General features: G+C 42.2%; 1 protein-coding gene across 1 annotated transcript in view; it reads right to left on the reverse strand.

The window, feature by feature from the left end:
* Positions 1-5,876: 5,876 nt before the first annotated feature.
* fbxl17 (F-box and leucine-rich repeat protein 17) overlaps positions 5,877-16,884 on the reverse strand; it is a 179,980-nt gene continuing 168,972 nt past the window's right edge. Inside the window, exon 11 of the mRNA XM_026343593.1 lies at positions 5,877-8,071. Within this exon, the coding sequence (XP_026199378.1) occupies positions 7,934-8,071 (138 nt within the window). The 3' untranslated portion in view covers positions 5,877-7,933. The remainder of the gene's footprint in view (positions 8,072-16,884) is intronic.

A 16,884-nucleotide genomic window follows, 5' to 3' on the forward strand; every position in this document is an offset into this window, starting at 1 on the left:
CAACAACGGGGAAACCCTGGCTCCCAGAGGTGTGAATGTGTGCAGCTGAATATGGGTGAAGCAGGGCGTTTCTGAGAAGCAGCCATAGCGCGCTCGGCCCGACCAGCCTGAGTAAATAGAAGTAAATAAATAAACAAAGCCTGGTTTTCAGTGCCCAGTCACAGTGGAGGAAGCACTGTCACGCTGGTTTGAAAAAGATCCCCCAACACTGTCGAAAGAGCACAGCAGGGAGCACCGGCTTGGCCCGCGTCCTTTACAAATTCACCCCCGTTTCAGTTTATTCAAAACACAATATTCTCATTATGCTCAGTTGGCTCGCTGCACTGTCATTTCATCTGGTTTTCCGCACACCAGCACATTAGCCCCTTTGGTCCAGTAATGTTCAGAACGTAACCCATAAAGAACTGTTGTAATGTGTCTCTGCCTCATTATTGCCAGGTCAGTGTATGAAGCAACACGGGAGGATAGGGCGCCTCGTATGGCTCGTTAATTCAACACCTCTCTCATTCAGAGCAGCATTTGTACAGCTGGCCTTTTGAAGGGAGTTCAAACTATATGCTGCACATGCAGATACGCAGATATGCAGTGACACCCGCCACACACACACACACACGCACACACACATCCTAGTCCCTGTTCTGACATCACTCCACACCACTGCTTGCTGCCCAACCTTCAGCCCCCCACCTTGGGAAATCACCCAGAGCCTGTCCAGCCACCAGGGCGTGAAATACACACCCCTGGAAAGCAACCAAGGTGGGTGGAGGGACTCGGCGGCTGCGGTGGTGAGGGGCCAAGAGGTGGCGAGTAGCAAGTGTGAGTGTGTGAGGTTCGGAGATGGAAAATGAGAGGAGATTTCAAGGAGGAGTGTGTGTGTGTGTTTGTGTGTGTGAGACTGTTCTGCAGGGAATGGACGGGGTGTTGATTGGAGGGTTTGGGTGGCGAGAGATGGAACTGAAGAAGGATTAAATGGACACTAGGTTTCAGAAGGAGGAGGGGAGAGAGGAGGAGATGCTTTGAAAGGAGGTCTGGGGGTGTACTCTTGGCCTTGAGACTGGGGCTCCGTCACGCCTCACGTCTCTGCAAGCCACTCGGGTCTGCCGCTCCAGAGGGGAGCAGCCCAACCTTTGTTACAGTGAAGGAGTGGGGAGTGACAAGGCATACCAGCATGTCTGACATGTCAGAGCAGTTGGCTGGGAGACCCTAAATCTGGTCGGGTCTGACGCTGGCCATCTGCAGCTTTAGAACAGGCCTGGACTGTTTTAATTGATTTCAGCCGCCCCCGGGGAGGACGTGAGATTGTGCTTCGAGAAGAAAACAAAGAGCGGCTGGAGAATCAGGTGTTTAAATGGTGTGAATTCGTAAAAAAGTTATTTGAGTGAGCAAACAGGACCAGCGTATCTTTGGAAGAACCCTAATGGCGGCCAGAAAAAACAGAAAGACAAATAGAAATATGCTTTATCAGATTTGAGCATTGCTCAAGTCCCCAGTTGGATGTATTCATCCTTTTTTTCCCCGTTCTCTCAAAGAGCTCCCTTTAATGTCACTCAGCGAAGGGAAGTGATGAAATGGAGCAATTATGTATCCATTTGTGCTATTCAGGTGAAACCAGGTGTAAAATTTCCAATCTGTGCACCTGCTGTATCTTCAATTCATTGTGCTTCCTCACCAGTGTTTCCTGTTAGATGGTAATATACAAAAATATGGACAAATATTCTAGAAGAAAAAAAAATCTATTTACTATTATCATATTGTTTCCAGAGGGAAGGATTGTATTTCCAGACATTTTGAGAAACGAAATTGCAATAAGACAAAAATTCAAGAAGCAGCGTGCTTAACGTCATATGCAGATATTCAGGAACAACGACGGCACATTCCCGTCCTGAGCGGGAAGAATTGCACTCTTTGGTGAGAACAGATAGCCGAGTCATCTCCTATTGGGCTGCAGATTAATTTTCATTTTCCAAACAGTTTGTGCATATAAATATTCATGAACCACCTTGAAAAGCGATGGGCGACTTTACAAGGCGGTCAGTGGAGAAACCAACAACCAACCCCCCCCCCCCCCCCCCCCCCGCCACTCGTTCTCTGCAGCTGTGCTGATGGGGGGGGGGGGGGGGGGAGTTAGTTCATGATGAAAGACTCTCACTATCCACGACCTTTCCAGTCTAAAACAAAGATTTGCACAATTAACTACTTTTAAATGTCATCCAACTGCCAAATCTGCATATCAACGCCAAGCCTTGCATAGAAATGAGGGTGTTTGTGGAGGGATCGTTTTTCTCCCCTGTCCGATCCCAGCGCCACCAAATAGGGTTCTTTCTCGTTTTTTTAGCCAGGAAGAAAATGTAAATGTCAACATATCTTGTGTGTAGATCCTTCTGTTGCTAATTAACCTTTGCCGTTTAGAAGCTAAACTGAGCTCTGCCTAAACACTGCAATTAACTCGAGCTTGCAAGGCGCAGAGACAACATCTACATGGAGTCATGCAACTGGGAGGGATCACAGTGACTTCATTATCCCTGCTAACACACGTATTCCCCCACACCTCACTGTTTCGGGGGTCGTCATTGGTTGATATTTTCCCCAGGCAGCCGGAATGAGCCTATAGGGAGGATGTCAAAATTTGGTGGATTAGCAAATCTCATTTCTTTTTATCTTCCTGAGGTTGGACAGGAAAGCTGGTTTAGTTGTAGCCTCTGGTGAGCGGCAAAACCATTATGGGGGAGTTCATACTCATAAATCTTCATATATTAAACTGAGGACTGCTGAGGGTCGATCGTGTTCAAGTTCAATTTCCAGATGCAGTGACTAGGAGGAGAATTCTTCCTCCTCTGACGGACTTCCACCACCCAAAACAAGAAAACGAGCCAGTGTAATTCAAACGCTCTCTTCTGGTGCGTGTTCTCTGTGGGTCTCGTTGGGGCCTGAACTGCACAGTTTCCTCCTGAGTCTTGAATACCAATACTGAGCTTGCTCCTGCAGCTCAAAGGCAGTGTCGGTTACAAAGTCAACCCATTAACATCTTCACTATTCAACGCCGTGCGCCTTCTCAGCTGCAGAATCAACACAAGTCAATGTATAGGCAGAGCACCAGGTAGCTGGGCAAACAAAATACCTCTCGCTCCCCTGAGGGCGGGGTGAGAACAGTATATGATGATTGACAGGAAATATATTTCTTTTACATGTGATAAATACTGAAGCTCTCGGACTCCTCGTGCCAGATGCAGACAAATGATTGACATCATTTCCAGGAGAAAGAAATAATATGGTTTTAGAGAGCACAGGGGTGAAGCGGAGGGGCTGCTGGGAGGCGCCAGAGTAAAGTTGACTCGGTGTAGGATGAGGAGAAGCTTTAGCAGAGCAGACCCTCCGCAGTCAGTCGGCGTGAGCGGGAGACCGCAGAAAACCACACAGAAGATATGAGTGAAAAGAAAAAATCACGAGTCAAGGTCACGCCGAAGACCAGAGATGATTTATTTAAGAGAAATATGAAGATGAAATGAAACGTAGGGATTTTCCCAGAGATGCAACAGGACCTTCACCTTATCAGATGGCCACTACAGTAAATACAATCACCTACTGCCAAACCTCATCACGGCCACCACCGCTGGCTGGATCGACATGCCGCTGCATGTATTTACTCATGTGTCCAGGTCTTGTTCTGATGCATTACAAACGGGCTCTGACGCACATACTTACTGTCAGCACACCACTGCCTAAGCAGAGTGGACTGCCATGTTTCTAAAACGGCCTTCACCGTGACTGGACGTAGCACATCAATTGTTGTGAGGAAGTTCAAAAGACCCCCTATATTTTCAGTGGAGGACATCCGTCAACGTCAGCTATGATTAGCTCCTGAAAAAAACTAATTTCTTGGGAAGACTAGACTAACGTCCTTGCAGGTCCGACATAACAAACTGTCCTGTACGGTCAGTGTCAATTCTTATCAGCACCTCATTAAAAATGTAATGACCACTTGAATATTTACCAAGTTTAATTACTGCCTCCCATTGCTATTCCGCCGTGCCTCGCAGACTATTTTCTTTTCCGGAGGGCAGTCTCTTGTCTGAGTGCACGCTGAGAGCCTCCTTCCACCTTGATGAATATTGCAGAAGTCCAAGGAGTGAGAGTCATTGATGGAATCCACCACAATCAGCGCAGGAATCGATGGCATACACTCACATCTGAAAAGGCGCTAATTAGTAGCAGTAAAATTCAGCAAGCTGCATAATTTACCCAAGAGAGAAATGGAAGTGAAGTGCAGGCAGATCAGCTCATACTAAAAAAATAGTGTCATTCTGAAACCAGAAAGCCTTCAACGGGCGTGACCGAGCAGAAGTCTAAATTATTATTATATTATTATTAGAAGCAGGGGACAAACAGAAAGAGTAGAGCAGTCTGACTGTGGTGCACCCCAGCATCAGATAAAACCTCCTATGAACCACTAACAAATGACTTGTTAGACCTACATATTCAGCTGCATCATGGTGGTCTAGATTTGTCCCCGAACAGCCCTCTCTCCTTCTCACTCACTCATTATCTGTCTGTTCCTGCATTGTCATGATCCAATAGTGGTAACAGGCCAACAATTATTATAATTGTTCAAATTTTCATATTTCTCCCGTGGAAACACAATTTTAATCAAACAGCAGCTCTTTCAGAATATCTAAATGACACAACTGCTGTTTTGCAATTAGATTCTGCTCAGTTTCGAGCACCTGTAATGTTTCATCTCTCTGTAGTGAATCCCTGTTCAACGAGTTATGGTGGGAGGACGCAACATAATGAACACCTGTGCAATCTATTGCAACAATAGCCCATTACTGTAATAAATACTGCCTTGTGAAGCTAACAAGACTGCTCCAAAGAGGTACTGAGGAAAAAGTCAACGGAAGCTTTTCAAGGCGATGCAATCTGGTGCAGTGCAAACACCACAAATTACCGCCTAAACAAACTAAAATGTAAGTTTACAATTTAGAAAACACAGCTCTGTTCCTTTATCTCTGCAAGTTGGATCTACTGAATACACAGCAGGTTTTGATAATACAAAGGTGTGCTGTTTCCACTGTATGCATGCATTTTTGCCTCTGTGCATGATAGAAAAATAGAAACTTGCTGATAAAAACGGAGCTCGTAGGCTTTTATTAGGACTGAGGGGGAGAAAACTTTAGCTGAGATTGAGACAAATTGTGTCGACAACACAAAGAATCTATCAGGGAAGAACCAACCTTTGCATCCTGTTTGATGCCATCTCCCGCGTTTGATCGCCAGACATGAAACAACACAAACACATTGAACAGTAAAATAGGCACTTGAAAGGAACAATATTGTCAAAGACTGTGGGACAGATTGAGTGACAGATTTTTTAGCTCTTTGAGGCCTTTGCTGTCTTGCTGGGCAGCAAGCAGATGTCTCCTCACTTTGTCTCAGATGTGAAGCTCCTGTGATTGTGACAACAGTTCTGACCTTGACATCACAACTGCGTCTTAGTGGAAACGCAGGTTGAGTGCTGTGTCACGGTGCTCAGTAGGAAAAGCATCATCGATGTGGGTTTATGTGGGAAAACATCTTTATTTCTAACAATACAAAGGCTTCGATATATGATACTCGTGCACACCGAGGCCTTTGATAGTGAAGGAAAACATGCTGGTATCCTTATTTTACCCGAGAATACAGCAATCTGTGTTGGATATAAATTTCACCATGCCCACCATTATATTTAATATGGTCTCTGTGCTGAAATTTAATGATATCAGTAAAAGTTCAAATAGAAAAAAATGTTTAAGTAGTCCGAAGATGATGTGAAATAAGTATGACATTATTCCACTGTCTTTTCTTGCATCGATTTCATGCACACAAAAGGGAAAGAGAAAAGAACCTTGAGCTAGTAGTGTTTTATTCATCTTTATGTAAATCCAGTCATTTATGGTTGCCTTAACAAATCAGGAATCAAGTGTGTCAACATCTAGCAGAGAAGAAAGTGCATATGGGGATTACAAAAGAACAAAACATGCCAAGGGAGAAACTCTCCATTGGTTAAAGTCTACAAATCCTGACAAGGGTAAAATGAACGTGTTTTTAATTGTCTGAAGTCTCTATATGGTGTACAAAGTTTACAGTTCTGCTTAAACTTTAAGCTCACAAAGCTATTGTTCATAACTGAGTGACACTGTGTGGAGGCTGAGCCCAGAGCTAGTTCACACCATAGAAAAATACCATGGTTATTTGCATTTTTTTAAATGGACACAATGGAGTTTGTATAGAATAGATGGCAAATGATCAACTCGCTTACCAACTTCTACTCGCTCTGGTATTAGGACCGAGCCAGGTTCTTTACATACTACACCACTAAGAATGATAAATCCCTCATTGCATTGCTACATAGCTAATGTTACAAGTATATATACTCAAAACCAATATTAGGCTAAAAAAACAAAAATCAAAAACACACAGTATTTATATATAAGCATATATCAGATCAAATAATGGAAGTATGGTGTCTGATAAATGCAGATAAATATATATATATTTTTAATGAAAATTCTGGGTCAATTACAGGTTTCTGACTGGATGGCATTACCAACCACTTAAGGCAACATTTCCTCTTACCTCTCATCAAGGTGGTTGTGGTTAATATTCTGATAAGAAGACCCAGGGTTGTTGAGTAAAGGCAACCTCTATTTCAAGCACTGTGTAACTTAATTAAGTAACAACTCAAGGTGATGCTCAGTCACTGGTAAATCTATGCATGGTAATAAAAGCAGCACTGATCCAAAGTCATACAAATGTTACTTTAAACTTCACATCATAAGTACTCCATATCCAGCTAACGAATATATGGTAAGGATCCCAATGTAAACAAGCACTATTAAAATATAATTAATGCTGTTTTCCTGCCAGAAATTAGCCAGGGCTTCTACTGATACTGGCCTGGATCTTTCCTCTGTACCATGACAATATGTATACTGAGTCACAGCAGGAGTTCTGTCCTTCAAATGATGTCAACGATCGCGACATGTAGGAGTCCACAGATGCCCGCAACTTTGTGCTGAACAAACAAGAAAGGGAAAAAAAAAAAAAAAAGCTCTAATTCTTACAAAATAAACACCACACGTATCGCAAAATTCCTCAAATGAGGTCTGGAGCTCTGGCAGTTCAGCTGTCTTCCAGACTGAAGTGGTTAGATGTTCCCTAACTCTCTGTTCTGTTCTGTTCTGTTCTGTGCTGTGCGTTCTCGCTGCAGCAGTTGAGTTCAGTTTGGAGGAAGCATACACCTCAGTGGACTGGGATGGGTGCAGTGCTCCGGAAAAAACTGTTCCAGTTGGGACTAAAAACCTTTGTTTTTATTAAAAAACACACATCGCTGAATGTATTGCCTCCTCCACATGTACCTCCTCTCCATCCGATCTGACGTAGACGTGGTTAAAAATGTCTTTTATGACAATTCTATAGGCTGAGTTATTCATATACAGTAGATATCAAATAACACGTTTGGTGCATTTAGCACCAAAACAAACCCAAGTCTCTGATCAAAAACAGTACACTATATTCTTGGATGTAATCTGACTCCTAGCTGATGATGATGTGGAAGAACAGTCAACCTGTTGGCTGTAACCTGTAATTGGTGGAAGTGTGACATGTTGCTTAATTACAAAATACCCAGAGGCCCGTATTTTACTTAAATGACAAAAATGAGAGATTTGCCTCAAATGAAACTTTCGATGTGCTGGACCTCTGTCTGTGACCATGTAGCTACGTGTTCACATGCATGTTTGAGCGGTGGGTGAGAAGAGAACATGATTGGGTTGCAAATATCGTGTACGAGTGTCTGTATGCAAAAAGGGCCTCTGTGTAACCTTGTGTGTGTGTGAGTGTGCGTGTGAGAGAGAGAGAGAGAGAGAGAGAGAGAGAGAGGAAGAATCAGCAGGAGCTACGAAGTGTTTGATGTGTTGGGGCTCCAGCCCATTTGATAAGCTCTCTCCAGGGTTCTCTTGCAGTCCTGCATCACCGTGCTGAACACAATGTGAGGGTACTGGACCACCAGCCTCTCCACCGTCTCCTCGTTCACCTGCGAAAGACAAACACAAAGTCACACACTGCTAAGGTAGCGACCACACGAGTTTCATCTCCAATACAACAAATATAACAATCTATGAAGTATTAGTTGATGTCAATATCTATTCAAGGTCCACCTGCTCACTTGTTTTCCCACAGCATTTGACTGTGTTTAAAGGCAGATGCTCAGTCATTGGAGCTGTGAAAGTAATTATTCTAAACACACTGCTCTCCAAGAGTGTTGGAACAGTGAGTTCCTTTATTTTTGCTGTAGACGGAAAACATTAGGGTTTGACATCAAAAGATGAATATGAGACTAAAGATCCACATTTCACAGGTATTTACATCTGGATCTGATACTCAACTTAGAAACAGGACCTTTTGTTTAAACCCACCTGTTTTTCACATGATTGAGAGTATTGGAACATGTAGACTTAAAATAGATTAAAGTGAATAAGGTGTAATTATAGGACGTCTCATAGATGTTGACCTAAAAGAATAAAGGAAACATTAAATATCTACACTTTCAAGATGACCGTGGAAACTATTTGCTAATAAAAATTTATGTTGTCTGGTCACAAGCTTCAAAAAAACAAGTGAGCAGCTCAAGAACACAGATTTGTGTGTATTTCTTTTTTGCTCATTCTGTCATCAAGGACAGGTTCACTAACTGTGTCTCTGCCAGTGAAACAGCTTTTGCTTGTTGCAATAATTTTGCATTTAGTGAAAGTGGTGTGGGACTAAAGCTCCAGTCCTCATTTTGTGCAACAATATACACAATTAGGCCACAACATTAAAACCTTCTGCCTTGAAATGTGGTTTTAATGTGTTGGCGCTCTGAGCAGTTTGCACCTACGCAGCCCCATAGGCAGCACACTGTCCAAACGTCCCGCCGACATTTTGGAAATGCTCTGACACAGTTGTCTAGTTATCACAATTTGGCCCCTGTCAAAGTTGCTCAGATCCCTACACAACCCTTTTTTTTTTGCTTCCAACACACCATCTTCTAGAACTGGCCTTAACACTGTAATAAGACAATCAAGGCTATTCAGTTTGTATGTCAGTGGTTTTTATGTTGTGGCTGCTTAGTGTACACTAGCAGTCCTCTGCCATCTGTGACCTCCCTATTTCTATTTAATTGTGAAATTTCAGCACTGCACTTCGATGGAAGACAGTAACAAAAAGAGGGAGTTCACTTTGGTAGGTGCACACTTCATAGCACTGATCTCACACTTTAACTTAAAAAACAGCACATGCTGGGATTTACAGGACTGTAGATTCCCGACATTTATGTTGTAAGTGCATTCTGAAAACATAACCAGTATGCACAGGGGCAATGATCAGAGCAAAATCTATGGTAATGTTGTATTTCTGACTATTATACTGAGACAGAAAGTTTTAGAACATAACCTCTAAAAGATACTAGGCTACTTGGATGATTGGTTCATTCCGGTTGTTGCTAGTTAATTAAAATATAATATAAATATATAAAATATTTTAATAAAAAGAGGCAATCAGCTTAAAAGCATATAAATGAAACAGAAATGCTGCTTTATGTCTGATAAATACAGAATTCTAAATGACTTAATGCAACTGAAGTAATTTAAAAATATGTCACCCGTCTCTGCATCGCCCCACGGTGCCTTATTAAGATAATCAGATACACAGATTGAACTGTTACTGTTTAAAGGGTCATGTACAAGACTAATATGAAGTACAGGCAATTTCTTAAAAGCAGTATATGCACACACAACTGGACCATGCCAGTGGGTTTAGCAGCAGAAGTCGGCTGAGCTCAGCAGGCTAATGAGGCCTTCATGTTCTCCCAGGACTAGAAAGACAAGCGGCTAAAAGCCACTCCAGCACGTCTTTACCAGTCTAACACTCTGTCAGACCATCACCGAGAGCCAAGAGCGAGAAAGGCTAAGAATCTGACAAAGAGCAGAGGCAGAGTAACCCTGGAGACCTGGAGGGGTTAACCGCAACCCACCCAGAACCAACCCCCGCCCACCCGCGAGCATGACACTTTCCAGGGGAAATGATGTATAAACACTCGCACACATTTTGAGCACACAGTCATCCGTTGTTGCCAAAACAGTGACAAAGTGCTTCACAGTTTTCCTCGAGCTCGTTGCTTGAGAGTCCTCTGGTTTCTCTGTTTTCTGGAAGAAAAACCCTCGCGTGGTAAAAGTTCCCAGGCTCTTGCTCACTTTATGATTTGGTCCGGTTGCCATTTTTCTGTCATTTTCCTTATTTCCCTTCATTGAAAACTATTTTATTAACTTATTATTTATTTTAGTGTAACAGAAAGATGAACAAAAGGATACACAGCATCAGGTTAAAACCATCAGAATCCGACAGAGAGAGAGAGTAAATGCGGTTGAAGGCACAAACCACTGATGCCTCTCAAATCACAGAAGGAAGACAGAAACCCTGCACAGCACCAGTGAATCCAATAGGACTAAAAGGAAACAACAGCCTGTCAGCTTTCCCTTCCATTGCCAAAAGAGAAAGCGAGCTGGAGTTTGAGTGCTCGATGCCAACACACAGAGGCTTAACAGACTCTTTTTCACATTCTTTTCAATTTTCAATAGAGGAAAAATGAAATGAAATACAATCAAGACCACAGGGTCAAGTCTGTTTTTTGTTTTTCTGATGAGAGAAAATTGTGAGAATAAGTGCCAAGAAGCAGCCCTGCATCAGCTCTCTCTCCAGTCGGGGTTTGAGTGGGAGACAAAGGAGACTGGCAGGAGGCTTTTAAATCTGAAATAATACTGTTAAAGCACAACCACTGAAAAGGTGCATTAAAATCATAACAACGAAGATGAGAACTCTTTTAATTGGGGCAATCAGTGATAGATTAGTGAAGCTGACAGTTATAAAATAACATCACCACATTTCAACTTGTCATGCAAAGTTCAAAGTCAACAAGTGTTGACCCTCCTGTCAGAGGCACAGACCTCCTGTAGGCTCCTGAGAATGTACAAAGTTCTTCATCTTGGCATCTTTTTCCAAGAGACTGTAACCTTTGCACATCATTTGCATTCAGTTGAGGTTTCACTGGCACGATGGTCACATGGTTTATTGACATCTGAGTCTCAGAGTTAGAGCCACCAGCCATTTGATTTTATGAAACAGCTTTATATTCACATAACAGTAGTGGAAGGAAATGTGCATTTATTTTATCTTTTGCCTGTTTTTTCTGTTAATTATACCCACATGCCAGGTTTTTCCTATTTTCATCCATTTTGGGGGATAATTAATGATTTTATTAAGAAATAGAGAGATGACAGGAAACAAAAGAGAGAGAGAGATGCAACAAAGCTGCTTGGCCAGTGATGAACCAGGGACGTTGTGTTTCATGGTCAGTGTCTCAAGCCACAAGCCACAGTGGTCACCCCCCCTTTACCTTTACTTTCCACACATACTTGCGGCTTCTTTAAAAAGATGCCCGCAGGTTGTCTTCGGAGGAGCCAAAGAAGAAGAGCAGCTTAACCGAGGCCTCCGAAAGCAGCTAGTACAGAGAGGAGTTTAGTTTGTTGTGACATATGGATGAGCCTCATTAGCAGATAAAATGACAAACCCCTGATTGCCTTCATAACATATTATGCTATATTCTTGAAAAGAGAATGAAACATCCCCCAGCTCGTTAATCAAGGCTTAATTACAATTAAAACAGATCTAAAGAATAGACCTGTCAAACTGATGGGAGGCCATAACATTCATTAATGCTAATTTAGTGCAGCTCCACTTGCTGAGCAAACACAACACACACAAAATGGCTCCCAATCAAAACGCTGAATCATTTCCTAATTGCTGGTTGAAGCCATGCGAAATGTTTGAGGTGCAACAAGTTCACTCAGAAAAAGGCCAGCGATTGCACTGACCTGTGCTTCCTTGGTTTATACTGTTGCTGTAACTTGTCTGTTGATGTTAATAAAGTTTGAAATATAATTGCTGACACAACAGACATCAAATGACTGGAATTCAATAATCTTATTATGGCGGAGATAGGAAGTAATGACTTAATTATTAACTGAATCGAAGCCTGAATACATTTTAAATAGTTTCAGCACAGGAAAAAATCTCCCTGTACTCGGTTTGAGATTTATTTTTAATTAATCTGCATCTTTAAAGCAACATGCTGCCAGTGGAAAGCAAGTTTTGTTCGCAGAAAATCCACTGACAGAGCACAACATCTATTGTATTAACTCTCCTCCACTGCACTAGTCTGACAAGCTGAATTACTGTAAGCCTAAAAACAACAGCCTCTTGAGTTCCCAGAGTTCACCGCTACAATCCTTCTCTTCCCAGTACAAGACCGTGTGCCCTTTGCATGGCTCTGTGGTATGTTGAATGAGAAGTGATGACATCACCACACCTGCTTGGTATTTGTGGATCAGAGCTGATGTTGGACATGAAGGTCAGACCAAATACTGTGGGTAACTGTGGGCTGGCGGAGAGAGGGAAGTCATCTGGTTACAAATGTTACGGACTTTTTCAAACCAATGATTCAGCAGTTTCTTCGCTCAGTGAAATTTTGTTACTGGGCAAAACTGTACTTCAGATTATTTTGTTGCTAGGCAACATAAGTTTAAAAACGCTACCAGAAAGCACTGGGGCCTCTGGTGATTGAAAAAGGTGCTTTAGATATATGACTTTGTCTTTTCTTTAACTCCAAAAAGTCCAGGAACCAATGTACTGCACAACCCCTCTTTCATACCTGCTGCCAAGTCTGTAGGGGAGCCATATGATGGAGCAGATCGCTGCTCACTGATGATTCTAATCTTTGAGAAGCATCTGGGAGCGCAGCCATAGCTATCTGGAGCAAGGCCTATACTTATGATATTTTCCCCCATTTTAACTTCAAAGATGCTGTCCTGTAGATCTAAGTGGGGTGTAATGCATGCTGACGGGTAATGTGCCGTTGTCAGGGTTTGCAGGCGGGCAAGAGAGGGACGGGGGTAAAACAAGAAGATGTGAGTCTGATAGGCTGTTCGGCAAAAAGTACCTTTTATTTGAATATGCAGCACAGTAAACGTAAATAGTGTGTGCGCATGTGAGTGAGCGCCTGCTGTCAACTGCTCTTCTACTTTTACATGAGACAGCTGAAGGTAAGTGACAGCAACTTCCCTAGCAGACCTCTTGCGCTCTCTTAGGGTGCTCTTATGTTCTCTCTTTCGTAACAGAGAGCCATTTCTCAAGGTTAATCCTTTGATGCAAATGCACTCTATCACCATGTAAAATATACATTTACCACAAAAGCTGCACCCCCACCACCCCACCACCCCATTGTAAGCAGCACAGTAAAACACGTCGTAAAGATGGCTAATGCTGCAGTGGTCCACAATCTCAGTGGGAGAAAAGAAGAACAGGGTTGTAAATCGATAATCAGATACACAAACATGAAGACGCATATCATTTTAGACCGGCGTGGTGAGAACACCCTCTGAGTGCTCATACCAATCAAGGCAGGCAAATGGAATAAAGAGAGAGCAAGAGATTTTAAGAAAACTAAGGGGGGAAAAAATAAACGCTGCTACCCACTCTGAATATATCAAAACCCACTATGCACTGTATTATATTGCAACAACAGCCCTAAAAAAAAGCAATAAAACTCTGACTGATATTGAACTACTTCAAAACTGAATTTAAATGAATGTACATAGAGATATAAGAAAACAATATGTTCAGTGGTAATTCTTTTTTTCAATAGATCCATTTCTTTTTATTTTCACTGCGTTTTATTAAACTCAACACAGGCACTTTGCAGAGTTCTCTCTTCTCGTCTGCCTCCTTCCCCCGATTTCTTTCTTTTTCCTTGCCCATGTGGCAGCCATTGAAGGTTCCAGACCCATAAAGAGAGACAAATATTCCCCGATCCCTGTCTACTCCCATGTACAGAGTGTATCAGTCAACCAGTAAATACATTTGGGGTAAATGTTTAAAAAGCCTGTTTAGGCAGGAGAAGAATGCAGTGCATCAGGTCTTTGTAAAAGGCAGCTTAAACAAGTCTGGGTTTAAACAGGCCAGATTTATAGCCTTCTTTAAACTGCTCAGAGGAAAAGTCCCAGTTGTAAAGTTTCTAAATGACCAACTGGACAACTGAAAGATACTTCTCTGCCTCCAATAAGCACGACAAGGCAGAAGTAGAGAGGAATGGATGGAAAAGGCAGCAAAGTAACAAAGAAGAGGATTTCAGGACTGCAGTGACAGAAAAAAACAGATCGCCACAGACTTATTCTGAGGGATTCAATATTTCTAAATGAACTATCGATGCATTGACTTGGAAGCTTAAGGAATAGACTGCTCTTTACAGAGGAAAGCCTGAGCTCAAACATTTTGATTTTGTCTCTGAAAGCCAAGCGGCCCTCACAGTAATCTGCAGTGCGTGGCTCTGAATGTGCTTTTAGAAAAACAGGTCAGGCACCACTTGCGACAACTAAGGTCTGGTACTGCTCACACACCCTCATCCCTGCACAATATCAGACAGCAGCACAACTGAAAAGCAGGGTATCAGTGCATACACTACACACAGACACACAGACACACACACACACACACACACACACACACACACAGCTCAACTGAGCAGGGTTAAAGAAAGAGGTTCTAGAGGGCAGGTTTGTAAACCCCACACTACATCACGCGTGACAAAGGTAACTATAGGAATGTATACGAGACTCAGCCCAGAACCTCTTTCTACACCAGCCGCCTTATCTCTGCAGACTGGAGGAAAACATTCCATAACTCAGGAAAGCTTTGGACAATTTATTTGTTAGTCTCAGAAAAGAAAACACAGTAAAACACTATCGCAAAAAAAGCTAATTAAAATGGGAGGTGTGGTGACACAGAGAACTAACAAGAGGAGGCTGTGGTTCAGTCAGCAGGGCGGTTGTGAAAGCATCCCAGGATTGGTGGTTTAACTACTGGTTCGTCCTTGTCACATGTAAAAATGTCCCTGGACAAGACACTTAACTTTGAACCCACGGGGCGTTGAATGCAGCTGCCTGTCCGTGAGAATTTTAGTTGCTTAATAAAGTATTACTTATTTTCATTAGTATTAATATTTATTATTTAATCATACAGTGAGATTTGAAGCTCTAGAAGCAGCACACTCTTAATGGTTGATTTATTTCGCATTCAAATTCATTGCTTTAACTGTAACCCCATTATATGAAAAGATTATTTAATTATCTGAAACCAGGAAAAACAAAGTCACCTGAAGTCACAGTGACTTGGGACACGATTCAGTTGATGTGTAAATGATATTCTGTCTAATTGGATCTGGGTAAGATCCACTTCTATTGACATGGGTCTGTGTGTCACCGTGTCTAATACATCGAGGAAAACGTGCTACTTTGATTGGGTGGCTTGTCAAACGCATCACAGCTAACAATTTGGTTTATGAGATAAGACAGAGAGTGAACTACAAAGTGGTTTGTTCAGGTCAACTGCATTTTGGACTGGGTCTAATTCATCTTGTGGTTATTTTGGACCTCGTGTGGTCTGATTATTAAGCTGCTCAGAACGACTATTCTTCCCTTTTTTTGTTAACGCAATTCATGGCCGTGGGGTTCAGAGGGGCTTTCTATTTCAAACTGGGCCTAAAACTTTTAACATGTCTAATACATACTGGATCTAACAATGACACATGAAATTGCTTTAAATCAAAATTTTACAGCATTAACTTTCATGAAACACTTAGGAGACGGTTAGAACCAGAGATCCAGACAGAGATGGCATGTTCATGCTCTTACCACAGGGACAAGTTGAGGTAATATATTGCTACTGGGAGCACAACAAGATAATAAGAGGCCTGTTGAATGCCCTGTAAACTCAGGTGTCCCTTTGTCTTCAGGTGGCAAAAAGCACAATCTAATAAGGTGGATGCACACATCATACACACACTTCACACACTCCAGAAACTGTAGGAACAAATTCCAGAGCGGCTTACCAGAGGTCAGACACAGGCAGAATTCCTTAAAGATAATGAAACAGAGCTACTGTGTATATTTTCTGCCTAGCATGACTCCCTTGTTCTTTAGAATAAATCAAGAAAGCTTGACCCTGAACTTTCATAGAACAGCATGGTACAAAATTCATAGTCCATGTTTAAGGAAGAAGAAAAGAGAATGGATTAGATTGGTGGACAGGTCAAAATGACAAACAAGGCAGTAAGCTATATAACTCTAATAATAATAATAATAATAGCTGCTCTAGAGTGATTATTCTGAATAAGGAGTTAATTGTGAGTAATTAAATGAGGGCACTTGAATTATTAATTTGGATCTTTGTTTTCTGAATTTTAGCTCTTGAAGAAGAATTATCCCTCAATTAGTACTTGAGCATCCTCAGGTCTGAGGAACACTTCCTGTGGCTTAATGCTTCTCAGTCTATTGTCCAGCTGGTCATTGATGAGAGGTTTTATCAGGCCCCCCTAATTTTTTACCAAGCTTGTCTAGATGTATTAAAATTGCACTGACAGAGCATTCAGTGAGGACAGCTACATTGTCATTAGCATTAAATAGCTAATTCATCACCAACACAGTCAGACACTGTGCCTGCAGGGGAAAAATGGGCTGTGACCACCTGTCGTCTCTCTCGATGTCTGGGACAAAGAAAAAATGTATCGAGCCAATTGCAGTTTTTGTCCAAAAAAATATATCAGGACTGGCGAGTCTGAGTATCCAGACCGCACTGAGTCTTGTTTACTGTCTGCCCATGACTCCACGAGATTATGATGACCTCCGTTGTGATGGGTAAACAGCAATGGATGAGGAGAGAGCAGGAAAGGGGGAAAAGCTGAAAGACAAGCCAGGGGGG

This window comes from Anabas testudineus, chromosome 9 (assembly GCF_900324465.2).
Source record: "Anabas testudineus chromosome 9, fAnaTes1.2, whole genome shotgun sequence".
Taxonomy (NCBI): domain Eukaryota; kingdom Metazoa; phylum Chordata; class Actinopteri; order Anabantiformes; family Anabantidae; genus Anabas; species Anabas testudineus.